Source organism: Neophocaena asiaeorientalis, unplaced genomic scaffold (genome assembly GCF_003031525.2).
Source record: "Neophocaena asiaeorientalis asiaeorientalis breed wild unplaced genomic scaffold, Neophocaena_asiaeorientalis_V1.1 scaffold150, whole genome shotgun sequence".
Lineage (NCBI taxonomy): Eukaryota > Metazoa > Chordata > Mammalia > Artiodactyla > Phocoenidae > Neophocaena > Neophocaena asiaeorientalis.
This window is the reverse complement of record NW_020176571.1, coordinates 8,998,058-9,016,397: the sequence shown is the minus strand read 5'-3', so window position 1 is coordinate 9,016,397 and position 18,340 is coordinate 8,998,058. Positions and strand designations below refer to the sequence as shown.

Sequence of the window (18,340 nt, the reverse complement as noted above, 5' to 3'; positions counted from 1 at the left end):
ATTAGTGCGTTTCCTGAAGCCATACCTCCTTGTCCTTTTTGTTTGTTTGTTCAAAGGAAACAGTGCATCAAGTATGGAATTAGATTAATGGGGTAAATATTATGAATCATACACTCCCTCTAATCCGATGCTCTTTCTCTTTTTGACCCCCATGTTTTGTTTTCCGTCTGTCCTTCTCTCTCCATGTAGGCTTTTCAGCCCCATGTAAAGCTGTTGGAGCGAGGGAACAGAGGTAAAGAATGATGTAACGCACTGGCTGCCCCAAAGCATCTTTTGTTGGAATGGTTATTCCAGTCATCTCTTTATGAATCAAATGTGAGGGGCTGCTTTGTGGCAGGAGGCCTCTGCGAGAGCACATCAACGGGAAAGAGAAAGAGACATTCACTTGGAGGGCTCTTGCTGAAAATGGGTTTAACTCTCCTCTTGCCAGTCGCCACCAGCCTGACCTCATACATTTCAGTACAATGGAGTGGCTGAGCCTTTGAGCACACCACCATTACATCATCGTGGCAAATTAAAGGAGGAGGTGGGAAAAGAGGACTTATTGTTGTCATGGCCCATGAGATGATTGGAACTCAAATTGTTACTGAGAGGTTGGTGGCTCTGCTGGAAAGTGGAACGGAAAAAGTGCTGCTAATTGATAGCCGGCCATTTGTGGAATACAATACGTCCCACATTTTGGAAGCCATTAATATCAACTGCTCCAAGCTCATGAGGCGAAGGTTGCAACAGGACAAAGTGTTAATTACAGAGCTCATCCAGCACTCAGCCAAACATAAGGTACCTGCTTGCTTTGTTTTTCCTCTTTAAAATAAATGGGCCTGCTGAATGGGGAATCATTTTAAATGAAGCCTCCTTTTTAAGGGGAGGAAGTAATTTGAGGAAGTTTTGGTTGCTTTTTCTAAACGTTGATACCTTATGACACCTCAGAATAATTCACTAATTGTAGACACTGTCACACCTGAGGATACTTCTAAGCTACACAGAAAGCTTAACTTGTTTTTATTTGATCCAGTGCTATGTTTCCCTATTAATGCTAAAAGTTGTTTTATTAGTTGAACACAAATAAAAAGTTATGTCTAATACAGTATATTACAATACTCAATTGTTAGCAGTTATATGATAGTATATAATATTGTTTGTATATTATTAGTAACTAATACATGGTTTTATGTTGTTTACAAATGTACTGAAAGGAAATCATTCTTTTCAAGTGCCTTGACGAGAAAGTAGAAACTAATTAGATTACAAGTGTTTTTTATTTGTGGGAAGTTAAGGTAACGGTCAGAATGTAAGGATCTTCAAGGAAAGTTTTTCTTAGGATTCCAGACTGTCAGCTTTGTGGTAGGTAAGGCTGTTTGTTTTGTTCAGGAATAAAAATGAGTTCATGCTTTAATCTTACGAAAAGCTGATTTGTTACTGAGCAGAAACCATTTTAAATGTTTCTTTAGTTCGGGGGATCGGGATCGTTACGTTTATTTTGCGTATTATTTTGTTGTACATGTTTTTACCCTGTTATCGTGTTAAGGATTTAAAACTAAGGAGTTTTGAGCACATTTACACAGAAATAGCATCAAGTTTGCCTTGTAAGTGTTGATTTTTGCAGACATTTAAACCGTGCGTTTGCTTGGTTTATCCAGTACATTTGACATCTCATTTTTATTCAGATTATTAAGGAAAACAGGAAGTAGTTACTTGCTTCAGCAGCAGAGGTGTATGGGATTATTTTCCTCGCTTTCCTCCCTGACAGCCTCACGTTTGCATTTTAGGTCGACGTTGATTGCAGTCAGAAGGTTGTAGTTTACGATCAAAGCTCCCAAGATGTGGCCTCTCTGGCCTCAGACTGTTTTCTCACTGTACTCCTGGGTAAACTGGAGAAGAGCTTCAGCTCTGTTCACCTGCTAGCAGGTAAGGCTTGTGGTACAACTGTGAGGACTCGCAACCTCCTTGAGCCTGTGAGTAAGCAGGGTTCCACAACGAGCTCGAAGCACACTAGGTAGACGCAACTTTGAGGTCACTGTGTAAAATGACTTATTTATAGGCTTCTGATTGACGTAACTGTTCTAGTTAACCTGAATGCTGTTGTTCTTCCCCATTGGTCAGTGTATTTTTGATTTCGCTCAAATGCCTCTTCATCTGGTATTTATTAGCCAGAAGTGCCGTGTAGGTCTGTGTGCCCGTATAGATCTACAAACACCGAATGCTCTGCATTTCAGCTCGCTCTCAGTGCCCACCCCCAAGGAGAGGACCCGCCCAGCATTCAGTGTGAACCCCTGCTAAACATTTTTGGTTGAAGTGGACTCCAGCGATAAGATCACCCCTCCTGGACGTTATGTACAATGAGATAGAAAGAGAATGTGTGCGGGATATTTCTTCCAATTATCAGAGGGAAAATTTTAAAACTAACTTACGTATTTTTGTTTTGTTTTCACAACTGAAAAAAGTCTCAGCTTGCAAATGCTAAGCAACCAGCTGACTTTGTAAAGTGCATGGAAAGGACTAACTATTTTATATCTGCCCTAAAGGAGGGTGGTGTGGGAGTTCCATCTCATCAGATTCCAAAGCAGACTGTTCATCCTTTGCTTTCCCTGTTTGGCAGGCAGTACCGAAGCCCTTTCACTCACTCTGGCTCCCGGGGCAGGGAATACAGTTTGACAATGTGCAGTAACCTTTACCACAAAGCCGCTGTGTCCAGCAGATTCTGCCACGGTGATCGGCAAGATCACTTTTAAAAATCTGATCTAAGAAAAACAAAATATTGACAGATATTGTCACTTTCGCACCTTTCGTCTTTTGTTGCAGGGAGAGTCCGGTGAGCTTGATGTTACTGGCAACTGATCGTTAGACTATGGACATTTCAGTTGGAAGAGAATAGGATGAATCAGTTGTTGGTTTGTTACCACATTTAAACTCTCTGAAGGTTTCAGTGAGACTTCTGTGTCTTCATTTCTCCCTCGTCAGCTTTTGCTCCTGGTTTCAAAGAGTAAGCATAGTTACCTGTCACTTTCAGGTCGTCTGTTGGCACACGTTTCATCTATGCTGCAATTCTGTCCTGAAGTGAAGCCAGCTTGTCTCAGAACGTAGCTCTCAGAACTCGGTAATGGGGAATTATAGCATTAGGTTCTGTGTCTCTGGGTAGGCGTGGTCTTTTACTGGGAGTATAACTGTGTTAAACCTGACAACTGTTATTAGAGTTCCACTCACCTCGGCTGCTGAGTTTAGGAATGCAGTCATGCTTCTTGGAGCCACTGTGAGGGACTTTACCTTGGAACCCTATCGACGGAACCAGGGTCTGTCTTAAAGAGGGTGCACCCAGAGGGAAGGTGATTATCCCTCTTTGCTCTTGTTTGAGACGCTTTTCTCTACGGGGGCTCTGACCCGACGGCTTGGCCAGGCGGACGCTCCTGGAGGAATGAGCTCATGTCGAGTTTTAGTTACTCAGGTCGTTTCTCCTCTTTCCCGAGGAGCTCTCCCTTGTTATGTGGAAGGTCCTTTCCAGCCATGTGCGGCTTTGGGAGGGGTGCTCACTGGGCAGTAAGGAAGGAAAAGGACTCATTCTGACCATCGAGATCAGCCCTAGGGATACGTGGGATGGTGCTGGTCAGAACCCCTGGCATCCCCACTTTGTACGGGAAATGGGTCCTAGGCCTAAAGGAAAGCCCATCGAGGCAGCTCCGAGAACCACATACGTGTATTCACAGCTCCGTCTCGTCATCCACACCCCAGAATCCTGTATTTCTTTCAGCTTACAAGGTGGCTTCAAGGACTGAATGACCTTGTTTGGGAGCTTCTGAGCAGCGAGATTTCTTAGGACACCTCAGAGAGGGTTCCGGGTGATGAAAAGCCTCTCGGCCATCCCAAAGCTTCTGACCAGTTGGAAATTCCCTTGGTTAGTGAGCCTGTTCCTCAGAGTGGACAGAAAAGAGAGTTAGTAGAAGAAAGAGAGTGCTGGGGAAGGCGTGACCATCAGTTCTCGGCAGTGTTTTTTTTGTTTTGTTTTGTGCTTTCGTTTTTTTGTTTTTTGCCAAGTTCCAGCAGCTGCTCTAGAGGACGTCCCAGGGATGTGGGGTAGAAGGACATATCAACACGTGTTTCTTAAATATTTTGCTTCGGGGAAAATAACTGACCTTGGAAAAGCATGCTAGCGACCCACAGGTGCTACGGGAAATGACAGGGTTGCTGGAGACAAGTTTCACTACAAGCTTCCCCTGATGCTTTCAGCAGTTACACAGATGCTTGTCGGCCCTGGGGCGGATGTGATAATAGAAAGACAAAGTGGTTTCTTGGAGTGATTTCTCCATTACTTTAGAGCTTTCAGTTACTTTGAGATTGACGGGAAGAAAGTATTAGATACGTCAGATGGTTTTTTTATGGTCATTATATCAGTATATGGAGTGAAGAATTATGGCCCGAATTCCATTCACCTTCTCAGGGCCACCTTACCTAGGGAGCAGTGACTCTGGAGAAGGGGAAGAAGAGGACCTCCCCAAGGAACTGATAGAGGAAGCATCTTAATAAGCCCTTTTCCTCAAGCAAGAGGAGACCCAGACTTAACCTGTGGGACCTAGTTACATGGACACTAACAACGAAGACTCCGTTTCGGGAGAGGGTTGGATGCGGGGAAGCTGCACTGGAGCTCAGTGGGCTTAATTCTTCCCTGTGGAACAGCAGGTTCTGCTCTGGGACAGGCCAGTCTGGTAAACGGCAGCTTCTGCCAGGGAAAGTGGTCCTGTTAAGCCACTTTGACAGCTGGTTATCAGTGAGACCGGGCTGCCAAGCCTTCCAGTCCTGAGACTTAGAACCTGGGTCTGCAGTGAACTCGGCCTGTACTGGCCACATCTGTGGGCCCTACTCAGCTAGTGATCTTGACCCCTGACTGATCAACTTTCCCTCTTTTTAAGCCCAGCCAGTATTCTAAACCAAGTGATTAATATTTGATAGCCATATGCCACATGCGAGTCTTCGATTGGTATCTTAAAATCTTAGTTAAACTTACGTTGTCATGTATCTTCTTCATTTGTTAGCTTAACCCCCCTCCTGGATTCTCTGTTTTCAAGCCGAGGACTGTGTCTTGTTCATCCCTGTGTTCCCCACAAGGCCTAGCACGTCTTCAGTTTTCAATGGATATCTGAAATATAAATGAGCTTACATGTAGGTTTATACCATTTGTGTTTCATATGACTTACTTTATTCATTTAGTTTAATTTGTAAGTGATTAAACAGCGATGAAACTAATCTGAAAGTGTAGCGAAAACGAGGATATTTTGACATAAATGATTTGCCAGTTGTCTTCGTTCAGGTAGAGCAAAAATATAGCTGCTATGGGAAAAGTATCTAATACAAAAATGTTTCCATCTATTTAAGCAGATTTCAACATGATTTTAAGATCTAATAAATACACTAGTACAGGGAATCCCCCGGCGGCCCAGTGGTTAGGACTCTGAGTTCTCACTGCTGAGGGCCTGGGTTCAATCCCTGGCCGGGGAACTAAGATCCCACAAGCCACGTGGTGTGGCCAAAAAACAAAACAAAACTCTAGTACAGTTAAACAGGGCTTAAATCCTGAGCTTTGATGAGGAGCTACGAGCTCTAGAAAACCTAGTGCCACTCATAGGTGGATACAAGCCCTTGAATCCATATGAATTGAGAACAGTTGAAAGAATTTTTTTTGTACTTTAAAAGTAAATTGAGGGACTTCCTTGATGGTGCAGTAGATAGGAATCCACCTGCCAGTGCAGAGGACGCGGGTTAAAGCCCTGGTCCAGGAAGATCCCACACGCCGTGGAGCAACTAAGCCCGTGCGCCACAACTACTGAGCCCGGGTGCCACAACTACTGAAGCTTGCGCGCCTAGAGCCCACGCTTTGCAATAAGAGAAGCCACCGCGATGAGAAGCCCGCGCACCGCAGTGAAGAGTAGCCCCTGCTCACCGCAACTAGGGGATGCCCACGTGCAGAACCCAAGACCCAACGCAGCCAAAAACAAATAAATAAATTTATTTAAAAAAAAATTAAATTGCCCATCCTGCTTAGCCATTAATAAGTCTCCCAGTAGTCTCCCAGTAACCAAGCCAGATTAGACCATAGCATTGTTTCATCCCCAGGGATTAAAGGGTTTTACTATGAGTTGTAGCCTCATCTTAGCCAAAAAGAATGAACTTGGATCCCTTTGGAAAGTTGTCCCTCATTGTTGATGGATATAAACAGTTGCCAACCTTGACTCATTGATCAACTTTTTTGGTCTTGTTAACCTTCAGAAAACTAGTTCTCTCTAAAAAAGAATCTTGTTTCTTGGCCTTTATTCATTATATTACTTTATTTTACTTGCCTTCGTCTATTATCAATATATTTCTAAGGGTGCCAGATTGAAAACAAATATATTAGAAAGAAAGAAAAACCACCGAATCTAGACTTTTTTTGCGTGTGCTGACATAGAGAAAACAGAATAAGTGGGTTCATTTAGTAGAAACAAAGATTGCTGTTCTATTATTTTCTTCTCTTTCCTCGCTGTTGTAACTCTGAGTAAAAGCAAAAGGGACCCGCGAAAGTTTGCTAATTCTGCAGCACTCATTTCTACCCTGCGTGGAGGCACAGGATCGCCCTGCAGCAAAAAACCCTAACTGAATCACAGACCTCAGCCCTTTCATTTACAGACGAGGAAAATAACAGAGCCCTTGCGTGACTCTCCCCAGCTCTCAGTCTTCTCACCGTGCGCCCAGGCCCCTGTCTGCAGTAATTCCTGAGTCGTCTGGAATTCCCTCAGGAGGCTAGACTGAGAATCGGGGGTGCCCACTTCAGATCAGGCCTGTGCTTTTGTGGTAGCTCTCTCTCAGCCTCTTTTTTTTTTTTTTTTTTTTTTTTTTAACATCTTTATTGGGGTATAATTGCTTTACAGTGGTGTGTTAGTTTCTGCTTTATCTCTCAGCCTCTTTGTGGACTTCAGAGTCATATTCTTACTTCACATTTTATGGGAGAAGCAATGTATGAAAACAGACTGTAATAAAAAATTTTAAGCATTAAATTTTTTCAGCTGGGGGGAATCATCAAATAAAAGTCTACTCTGTCCTGAGCTGAAATACCACTCCGGATAATGATAGAAGATACCACTGGGGTTAGTGTCAGGCGCAGTGCTGAGGGCTCTTAGAAACATTTTGTCTCCAAACACAGCTAAGGTCTTAGATTAATGTCTGCTGTGGCTAAAGGCCAAATACGTATTTCTTTGTTTTGAGTTAGAGCTGCTACTGTAGTTAGAGCTAGGAGTGAATAAAAATGTATTTGACTCTTGACACATTTTCAGTTTAACAGGAATCTAGATTCAGTCAGCAGTTCTGTGTGATAAACGTGCAGCTTTGGTTTAATGGAGCCAGTTCCCTTCCTAATGGAAGTAGGGCAGAACCCGGTCCTCCCGCTTACAGATTTGCTGTGCGCGCCGTTGTCATCATCCGTTCTCTTATCCAGTGTGGCGTTTCTTCTGTCCTTGTGTCTAGAGAAGGGAAATCTCCAATCATCCCATTTCAGATCCTGTAGTAGCTGGTAAAAGAGATTGACGTTAATGGATTCCAGTCAAAGTACTGCAGTTATTCAGGAATTGGCTCTTCTTGTGTTTAAAGAGCTGCGGTGAGAGCCACTGAAAACAGACTAAAAATAGGTACCGTTTCGCCCACTGGTTGCCGTGTAGTTGCTGGCTCTACTTCTCAGTTTGCATGAGGTTATCTAAACTGGCCCGTCTTTTCTCCAGTTCTTACCTGCCTGTGTGGTAACAAGCCAGCTCTGTCACTCCCCAGCTACCGGTGGCTAAGACATCATGCCTGAGGCTGTGTCTGTTTAACAAATGGACTGCAGACCAGGCTCGAGACAGTCCCTCACCCTGACATTTGGCACAAGCTACACAGAAGCACCCTGGGTGACAGTGGTGACATCAGTCTTCCCCTGCCCTGGTCATGTCATTTGTGTCCTGTCCATTCAGCTGGCCTCACTCACAGTGTTCGAGGGCCCCCTTGGGTGGGCCCCGGGGTGGGCCTGGGGGATAGGGTACTGGAAAAGTGCACATCTTGCGCCTGCCCTGGAGACCCCTCGGTTAATTTGGGGCAGCACGTCTGGAGAGGATGAAATAGAAGCAGGTGACAGTGTGTCGAGCCGTGTGTCACAGTGAGAAGGGGTGACTCGGTGTTGCCTGCAGGAGTTGGGGAAGGTTTGAGGGCGGCGGTGGAATTTTAATCGAACCTTGAAAAATGAGTAAGATTTGGGTGGGGAGGGTCCTCTGTGGACTGACATCATTAAAAATGGCAGGAGTGAACACAGATTTTAGGAGGCAGCCAGGAGACTGAGTGGACTTTTTGTGACGGGAGGAAGGGGAATTGAGAGGAAGTGCAGTCAGGCTGTGCGGGCCCTTCAGCCTGGCAGGACGAGTCTGTGCTTTGCTGGGCTGGCCTGGGGAGCCCTTGGAGACTCGGTGACACCTGTCACCTCTTGGCCATCAGACCTTTCTTCTGGCCTCCCCGCGCTATGCTTCCAACTCAGGCCCACATCAGCCCCTCAGACCTGCCCCGGGACCCTCCTCCCTGCTCTCTCACCCTGTCTTGCTGCCTCTCTGCCCTTTCCTCGCACCCTCGCCAACGTTACTTCTCTCTTTGATATTTTCAGCGTAACTGTGATTATATCACTCCCCAGCCTAGTCTGCATCAGTGCTCTTAGGGAAAATTCCAGAATCCTTCCCCGACTCCGAAGCCCTGCAATGGCGGCTCCTGCCTGCCTCTGTGCCCTCATCTCGTGCCCCTCTCCGTCCTCAGGTTGGGGTGTGTGTGTGTGTGTGTGTGTGTGTGTGTGTGTATTTTAGCACTTTAGCCTCAGTTGCCCGAGACCTGCAGCCCAGAGGCACCCTCCTCCTCCTCCAGGTGTCCCCCTCTCCCCATGTACCTGGGTGCCTCCTTCTGGATTCACGGTGGCCGTCAAGCCCCCCTCCCCCGGCTCCCAGGCAGAGTTGGGTGTCCTCTGTCACACGCACTCCTTTGGCCACCCACCATAATTAGCCAATTATTCATCTAATTATCTGGTTGAAGTTTGTCCCACTGAACTGTCAATTCCAGAGAGGGCCTCTGTCGTGGTCATCGCTGTCCCATCAGCCAGCGCCGTGTCCGGCTCGCAGCAGTGCCCACGGCACGGCTCTGCACCCTCCTGTGGATGCCAGTAGTCTCCAGGGTTGTTTGGCTGACAAACAGGGACCCTCTCCTTCCCGCTGCTCCGCCACATCTGCTGGGAGGCGGTGCGCTTGGCCCCGGAGGAGGACGGCTGCCAGAGTGGACACACCCCAGGGGGTCCCGGGAGGGCCTGCTCGTGGTGGATTAGGAAGCCTGAGCTTCACGGGAAAAGGCCCAAGAAGTGAGCTGTGTGGTGACCCGTGCGCAGTTCACACGTCAGGCAGATTGGACTCCGAAGAGCCGTCCTCCGGAGGCCAGACTCCTATTTGCTTTTCCTCGGGACTCAGAGCATCGTCTCCCGATGGATAGTCTCATGAGGCCTTGCCCCCGACGGTCACCAGGGGCGCATCCGGCAGCCGTCTCATCCTTCGCCGGGGTCTGATTATAGTTGGTCCGGTTCGTTTCCTGAGAGCTGTGCCCCTGGTTCCCTGAGTCCTGGATGTCGTACCGGACTCTGTCGTCCTGAGCCGCCGAGGGAACCCACCTCTCATGGAAAGTTCCCTGGACGTGATAGAAGCACCCTGAGGACTCACTGGGGCTTCTGGATGATGAAAGCAGCACTTACCAATCTCCCTTTTTAACCTTTCGTAGCAGAGAAATGTTTTCCTTGCCCTGTGCTGCTTCGCTCACCCTGAGGGTCCTCTGAGGCCTTGTGGTCAAGGAGTGGGAAGCAGGTTCTGGGCTTACACCCAGGACCGTAGAGCTTTCAGCTCTGAATGGAATCAGGAAGTTGTTTTTTTTTTTTGCGGTACGCGGGCCTCTCACTGTTGTGGCCTCTCCGGTTGCGGAGCACAGGCTCCGGACGCGCAGGCTCAGCGGCCATGGCTCACGGGCCCAGCCGCTCTGCGGCATGTGGGATCTTCCCGGACCGGGGCACGAACCTGCGTCCCCTGCATCGGCAGGTGGACTCTCAACCACTGCGCCACCAGAGAAGCCCCAGGAAGTCCTTTTGAACACCCAAAATACACAAGACTTATGTCCATCAACAGCTATTCATTGTATCAAGGGAGGATTCAATAAACATTTAATTATGTGCCAAGCACTGTGCTAAATGCAGAGGTGATTGCAAAGGAGTGTGAGACACAATTCTTATGCACACAGTTCACAGGGTATTATAGCCGGAGAGGTAAGAGGTCACCACACACACACACACACACACACACACACACACACACACGGAAAGAGAATTCACAATTACCAGGTTAATTGTAAATTCTTACTGCCGTGTGATGGCTCTGTGTGTGTGTGTGTGTGTGTATGTTTTGGCTGCATGGCTTGTGATATCTTAGTTCCCTGACTAGCGATCAAGCCTGTGCTTCCTGAAGTGTACGCACGGAGCCCTGACCCCTGAACTGCCAGGGAATTCCCATGGCTATACCTTTTATAGAAGTTCTAAGTTGGCAAGACCATATTGAAATACACTGGTCAGGGAAGAATTTTTTTTTAATACAGCAGAATTTAAAAAAATGCAACAGAATAGAATTGAAACTAGAGGGACTTCCCTGGTTGTTACCAGAGGCTGGAGATGAGAAAGCCCAGGTGTGGTGGGAAAACAATAAGAAGATGAATGGGCCTGGGCCATGGTGGTGGGTAGAATAGGGACAGTGAGGGTGGACAGTAGAGTGGGATCAGGCGATGAAGGGCTTGAGTGTCTGGTCAGGAATTTTGAATTGTATTCTGTGGGTATTTGGGAGCAGAGGATACATCAACACTTCATCTCAGGACCTTAATCTGGCCGCAGAGTGGAAACAAGTCGGGAAAAGGACGGACAGATCAGAGGGAGCTGTTCCTGAATTTATCTAACTGCGGCATGGAGCTCGTGGGCTGGCGGGGGGAGGAGGCGGGGACAGACAGACGGACATCCCAAAAGCAAGTCCGAGTGTTGGCATACCAGGGGGCTGCTGCTGAGGTGACCGGGAGAACGGGGCAGACGCGAACAGGGATACAGAACCAAAGAGAGCGAGATATTGGCTTGGAATTTATTTTAGAAGTATCGATAAGTCTTTCAAGTGAAAATGACCAAAAGAGGATTGAAAATGTTAGGCTGGAGTTTGGGACCTGAAGCCCCCAAATGCAACCTTGGAAATCTTTGATTTTCAGGTGAACATGAGCAAAGGTGATCTCCTTAGTAACCTCCTCCTTGCATGCTGATGGAAGCAGAGGCCTTCTAGGTCCTTCCTCCTCAGGAAGCCCCAGGCTGCTGTTCGCTTGGCTGTGGCGTCACGTCTTAAAGTCACTGGAGGACCAGTCGGGTGGCCTCTGTGAACCTCTCTCCTGCTTATAGAGCTTGTTGCCTTTGCTTAGCCAAGGGTGGATTCTGGCCGTAATTCCTTTTGATCGGTCGTTCTGGTTGTGCTGTTCAGAACAATCTTTGTTTGAAGGCAGGTATTGAGAGCCCTGCCTGGCTGTGCGTGTGTGCGTGTGTGTGTGTGTGTGCGTGCGTGTGTGTTGAAGAAGAGCCTCTGGGTATAGTTACGTATTGCCAATTTGAAAGATCAGTAAGAGTAAAAAATATCCCTCGACATCTTCTGAGAACTCTTTACTAAACAACGCTTCTGGATTTTGCCAGTCGAATTGATCTAGATAACGTTATCTTGAGGAATGTAAGATTTAGACATTATGAGACATGAGAACTCTTGTAAGTTGCATTATTTTAGTATTTAGTGCTTTTTTTTACGCTAGTATTTTGAAAATTTTTAATCTGTTCATTGTGTGTTTGATAACTGTTAATCCAAAAATTAGCTAGAGGGCTTCCCTGGTGGCGCAGTGGTTAAGAATCCGCCTGCCAGTGCAGGGGACATGGGTTCGAGCCCTGGTCCGGGAAGATCCCACATGCCACGGAGCAGCTAAGCCCGTGCACCACAACTACTGAGCCTGCGCTCTAGAGCCCGCGAGCCACAACTACTGAGCCCGCACGCCACAACGAAGAGTAGCTGCTGCTCACCGCAACTAGAGAAAGGCCAGCGCGCAGCATTGAAGACCCAACGCAGCCAAAATAGACAAATAAATTAATTAATTAATTTTAAAAAAGGAGAGAGATGGGATTGTTTTGTTTAAAAAAAAATTAGCTAGAATGTCCCATTCCCCAGCTGTGCCAGGTGATAGGTTGTTCTCATACAGAGTGAGCTTTTTTGGGGGTGTTATTTATGGGGCAAGTTTTACGAGTCGGAGGCTACTTCTCAGGCTTCCTGGAGGATCTCCACAGAAATGCATGTCTGTCCACCATCCTCTCAAGTGGTTGGAGGAGATGGAATGAGAGTTTAAAATGAACGTTCCACGTCCTTTGGGATTTTCCTCTTCTGTGCTGCTCAGTGGAGAGTTGACTAGCTAGGACATAATTGCTGCTGATGTTGCTGAGGAAAGCGTGCCATGCTCTCTACCCTCCTGCAAACGCTCGATCAAGCCTGTGTGGTCGGGCTTACCCAGACCAACCTATGTACATTGGAAAAGTACAGTTACATATTTTTGTTTGCTTTCTTTGGAGGTACAAAATTATGTTGCCTTTCCTTTGCCTTTTATGTCAGTAGTTTCAGCTTTCCATGTATACAGTCCACTGACCCTGGGAGAACTGTGACCATGCTTGTGTGTTTTTAAATGGTTAGAGGGTAAAGTTGCCTGAGTCAGTCACTTCAGACTAAAGTGCAAAATAGTTATTCATGAGAGCAATTAAAATACTTGCAAAATACACATTTCAGCATTTCATTGTTTAATATTAGGGTTGTCTCCTTTGTGTAATAGCAAAGCCCACATTTTATTTTCAGTATGGAGAGAACTGTTCTTTACAGGTGCAGGAATACTCCACTTAAATCCTTCACATAGGGCTTCCCTGGTGGCGCAGTGGTTGAGAGTCCGCCTGCCGATGCAGCGGACACAGGTTCGTGCCCCGGTCTGGGAAGGTCCCACATGCCGCGGAGCGGCTGGGCCCGTGAGCCATGGCCGCTGAGCCTGCGCGTCCGGAGCCTGTGCTCCGCAACGGGAGAGGCCACGACAGCGAGAGGCCCGCGTACTGCAAAAAAAAAATTCCTTCACATACATTCTAGAATAAGTAAATGAATGGGTTGTATTTATGTCCCCAAAAGGGGGTCTTTGTTTTACAAAAGGGTTAAGCTGCATGAGAAGTATATTTAAAAGCTGAAATTATATAAACTGTGAAAAGGGTTTAATGTACAGAAATGAAATTTGCATATGACTTTAGAAAAATATCTTTCGTAAAGTAGAGCTTTGTGTAAATAGATTTCTGTACATAGCCATGGAACTCATCCCCAGTATGGGAAGGGGCTACCTTTAATCCCCCTTCCCAGTTTAGGCAGCTCTGTCAGCTGATAAAGCTCTTAGGACTTGCTCCCCATTTGAACTGAAGCATAAGTGAGCAGCCCTCTGTTTCTCCCTGCAAGGAACTGTCTTCAGAGTCACGGAATTGACATTTATCTCTGGTTTGACTAAAAGGAGACAGAAACATTTTGAGAATTTGCGTCTTAAAATTAACATTGCTAATCTGTAGTAAAGTGCTACTTTTGTGAATATTCTTTTATTTTAAGAAACAACTCTGTGATTTATAACTGCAAGGGTCGGAGGGAAGAGAAAACCGACCAGTTAGAATTGTTTAGTGGCATCGTTTTAAGTATTTTATTTTACATGGCAGACTTTTTTTGCCTCTGAAAATGGAATGGTGGTTGACATTGGCTTTTATAGAAAATTATATTTATGGTTCGAATTGTGAAGGAGGTACTCTTAAGGGAAGAAGTATTTCTTGGCTGAATGAGAAGAAAGTGATATACAAATTATGAATGGCTTTAAGCTGTACCAGGTGTTTTCTCCGTCCAAAGTAATATGTATGTTTTTATTTATAAATATGCATTCTACAGGTAAATTTGTGGAAGACTAACAGAAATATGGATTTTTAACATTGCAGTTTGTCTGCCTGTTCATCCAAGTGTGTAGAGGCCAGTGGTGTCCGTATGTCTATCCGCTGGTCTCCCCACCCCCATTTCTCTACAGGCCAGGGTGTCTGCATATGTGTCTTCCGTTCTCTTAAAACAAACACTCCTAGCACAAGGGGCCAAAGCCGGTACAGCATTCTGAGATTGAGGTCTGTCTTAGGGAAGCACACGTGCGTTGTTCGACTTTCTATTTTCTCCATTCCTAGACGATAAGCAGCATAAGATCTAGGGACAGGAGAAACTTGGCAAGATTGGACTGTGAGTCAGATACTCGAACGACTTTAAAAAATATTTTTAAACTTTTTCAAGAAGCGTGTCAGTTTCTCAGTGCTGCTTTCACAGTAAACAAGCGGAGATCATGAACTGGTGTTGTGTCTTCTTGTCATGATAGAATCTAACTCAGGGTCTGGGGACAGCAGAGTTGGGACAAGGGCAGAGGTGACTCTTGATTCTGTGTCTGTCAGCCATTTGTAACAGAAAGTTTACGTAGATGAATCGTACTTTTCTTCTTGTAAGAGAAAGAGGGACATTTCAGACATATTTCAAAACTGAGTCGCTGACAGAGGCTACAGATAGTTTCTCCAGGGTTCGGGTAAGTCGGGCAGTGTCTCATCTGTTGTTAATTAATGAAATGAAACTGGGGTCACTGGAGTCCAACTGATGAATGAAAGGTCAGCGGATGGAAAAAACTGTCAATAAAGGAGGATGTCAGCAGAGTGGAACATTGTCAGAGATAAAGATCAGGGAGAATGTACTCTTTGGCTGAGGTAGTGTTGTGTGGAAGTTACCAGGAGTCCTGGTTTGGGACATTGCAAGCCAGCCTGAGCACTAGATGAATGCTCTGATTTCGCAAAATCTGTTAAATATTTTAAGGCTGTTTGGATTCGTGCTGCTAGAGATTAGTTGAAAAAATTTGTAAGGAAAAAACCAGTTTCTGTTTGTTTTATAATGTGTTATTGCTGTTTTGTTTGGCTTTGGGGTTTTGTTTTGAGGCTGAATAGTGGCTGCTTTCTCTCGTTTTTTGGTTTTTGTTTTTTCTGTTTTCTTAGAATTTTCTAGAGCCACACTCACATTTTACTTGTTAGGACCGCCAAAGTTAGAAGCGATTTAGGATAAAATGAATGATAGAGCTGCACTTCAAACAGCCCAGGCCAGCCGGCCTTCAGTTTACGACTGTTGGAGAATTTGTCCCCTGTGAACGTAGTTCGGTGGAGGACGGGCTGAAAGTCACCGAGATGCCGCAGCCGTCTCACCACCGATTCACAAACCGTGATCGTAAGCCGGCCATGACCGTGTTCTTTGTATCTCCCGCTAGTTCTTCCTCAGCTTTGTTACTGGTCTCATGTGACTCACACTTACAGAGTTCTTGTTTCTCTGGTCAGGTCAGATCTCCTTCCCTTTTTCTCTCCCTCATCGAAGTTTTCGAACCATGTGGCTTGGGGGAAGCAAGGCTCTTCCGTGAGTTTGGGAGAGGCCCGTGGCCATTTTCAGCCTGGTGAAATGAGACTAAAATGAGGGCAGGACCCCAGAGATGTCAGCAGGCTGTCCCCACATCCTAGAGAGCGTTGCAGTTAATTCCGTGGTATTTAGAGACACGGCTTAGCAGAGCGAGTGAGTACAGTCTCGAGCCGGGCTCACGTCCAGCTCTGTTGATTATCACCCGGCGTCTTTCTGAACCTCTCTTTCCTCATCTGTAAAATGGGAGTAATCGAAGCACCTACCTCATGGGGCAGTTGTAAAGACTGAACAAACCCTTGTAAAGTGCTTAGAGCAACGCTTGTCACATAGTAAATGTCCAGTAACTCTGGGAGTCCTTACATTATTTATAAATATGATGACATAAGTTTCAGATGGAATTCAAGTGGAGTTTCCTTGGATTGCCTGGTTTCTCGGTTCTCTGAGAACATTTACTGGACTCTCGTTTTGTTGGATTTAAGTGAGAGATCATCCCATGAACTGTTTCGGAAACAGAATAGGAAAAAACATGAAAGCAGTTCTTTAGAGAAACACCAGAACAACAAAAGTTAATGGAAGTTAAAATTTAAATTATAATCAAAATAGTGGCCGTCAGTTATCGCATTGGGTAGGTGTAAGATAGGCAAATAATGTGTAGACTCTTTAACATCTATTATTACAAGAACTGCTTTGAGGGAAAAACTCACCTTAAATAACTGCATTATGCAGTTAAGAGGCTGAAAAGGACAAAACATTAATGAAATAAAATGATAAATCCTAAACAGTGACAGGCACATACGTATGCCAATATTAACTGACCCCTTTTTTGAGATTGCCGTGGCTTATACTTTAGGTGTAGGGATTCTAATTTACTTCATTTCAGTAGCTGCGACAGCCCTAGCACAGCATTTCCTTGAGTGTGAGTTCCACCAGCTGAGATTTTAGGGGGGAAAATGGGAGGGGAAATTCCATGGTCAAATAAGTTTGGGACCCTTAAATTAAATGAAAGTAAACTAGTTTCCTTAGAGATTTTTTATCAGAGCTTTTAATACGTGTGCTGTGAGTCTCCCAGGGAGACGTGATATGCAGTGTTTCTCTTACTTTTTGGACCGGTATCCCGTCTGTCAGCTTCCTGCAGGACGCCAGCGCCCTGGAGCGGACTCTGGGAAATGCAGCGTCAGAAGCATTACTGTTTTCGCTTTGTCTCAGGTGTATCCTACCGAGGTGTAGCTGCAGATCAGGGGTGGAGGAGGGGGCGGCCCACAGATGAAGCTGGGACCTCGATGTCGGATCGCTGTACCACGGGGGGCTCCCTCTGCGCAGGCACAAAGCACTCACGCATATGAGCTAACTCAGTCCTCTGACAGCTCTGTGAGGCGGGTGTGATCATTATTCCCATCTTACGGACAGGAAACTGATAGCCAGAGGGCATAAGTCACTTGTCCAAACAGCTGGAACACGGTGAAGCCAGGACACAGACTCAGGTACAGGGGCCTCTGCCCGCCCTCCCTCTGCTGTACGGTCGCCGGACTCACGTGTGTGTGGCTTGTATGCTGCGTGTGTGTGCACGGGGCGGGCCGGTGGTGGTGAGGGAACAGCATGAAAGTGTGAGGTGACAGTGAGTTTTGTGTGGCTGGAGAGCGCAAGAAATGAAACCTTAACGCTGAACAGGTACAGGTCCCCAGGGCCTCGTCGGTCCCGCAAAGGAAGGTGGGGTTTCTATAATGGAACCCCCTGCTCTTTCTATCAGGTTACCTTAAGAACTTTAATAAGCAAACTGCTTAAGGGTAAAAACAGTGCAGACACTTGGCTTGGAGGCTAGGATGCACCCCTACCTCCATTTTGCAGGTGGCGTGGTTATTGTCACCGACTTGCTGCTGTCCCAGCTTGCACTGTGCACCCCATGCTGAGCAGACGGTGGACGCAGGAGTCCAGAGGATCATGCTTGCGTTGAACATAATACAGGGGATAAAAACGGGTGACACCTCCCCCATCAACTCCCTGCGCTTCTGCAGTTTTTGAGGGCATATTTTATATGTTTCTGGAAGCGCAGGAAAGGCTAATGGAATGTAGCTCAAGGAGATGGAGATAAATATTTAATGAGATTTTAGGGTCCTTTTTAAGATTTTATTTTTTACTGGCGTATAGTTGCTTTACAACGTTGTGTTAGTTCCTTGCCGTATAGCAAAGTGAATCAGTCATATGTATACATATGTCCACTCTTTTTTAGAGCTCCTTCCCTTTAGGTCACCACAGAGCACTGAGTAGGGTCCCCTGTGCTGTACAGCAGGTTCTCACTAGTTCTCTGTTTTATACACAGTAGTGTATATATGTCAGTCCCAACTAGGGTCCTTTTTAAGGCTTGATTAAAGAGGTAAAAATGAGGCTGCTCTGTCTTCTTAACAAGTTAATTGTTTTTTAATTTAGTAGTATTAAAAATATACACATATTCCCTATAATCCAAATGTCTTTGGTTCCGAGTTTAGATGTAGTGACTAGGGAGGGTCTGGATAGTGAGGGATTCATCTGAAAATGTATCAGAATGTATTCAGTTCTTGGGTTTGGATTTGGATAGCAAGGAGTATTTAGATTGGAAAACCCAGTGAAGACCTTGTTCATCTTTTCTTTTCTGAAAGAAGGTGAGAGTGTCTCCTTAGCCAATAGATTTCTCTTCATTAACAGGTAGTGAGACTGTGACCTAATGAAGATCATAGGGTAGGTCATTATAAGGACAGGACTGGAAAACACTG

The 18,340-nt window shown here is 45.9% G+C and overlaps 1 protein-coding gene across 1 annotated transcript in view; it reads left to right on the top strand.

The window, feature by feature from the left end:
* DUSP16 (dual specificity phosphatase 16) overlaps window positions 1-18,340 on the top strand; it is an 82,970-nt gene that overhangs the window by 36,448 nt on the left and 28,182 nt on the right. Inside the window, exons 3-4 of the mRNA XM_024733149.1 lie at window positions 190-780; window positions 1,770-1,908. Of these exons, the coding sequence (XP_024588917.1) occupies window positions 553-780; window positions 1,770-1,908 (367 nt within the window). The 5' untranslated portion in view covers window positions 190-552. The remainder of the gene's footprint in view (window positions 1-189; window positions 781-1,769; window positions 1,909-18,340) is intronic.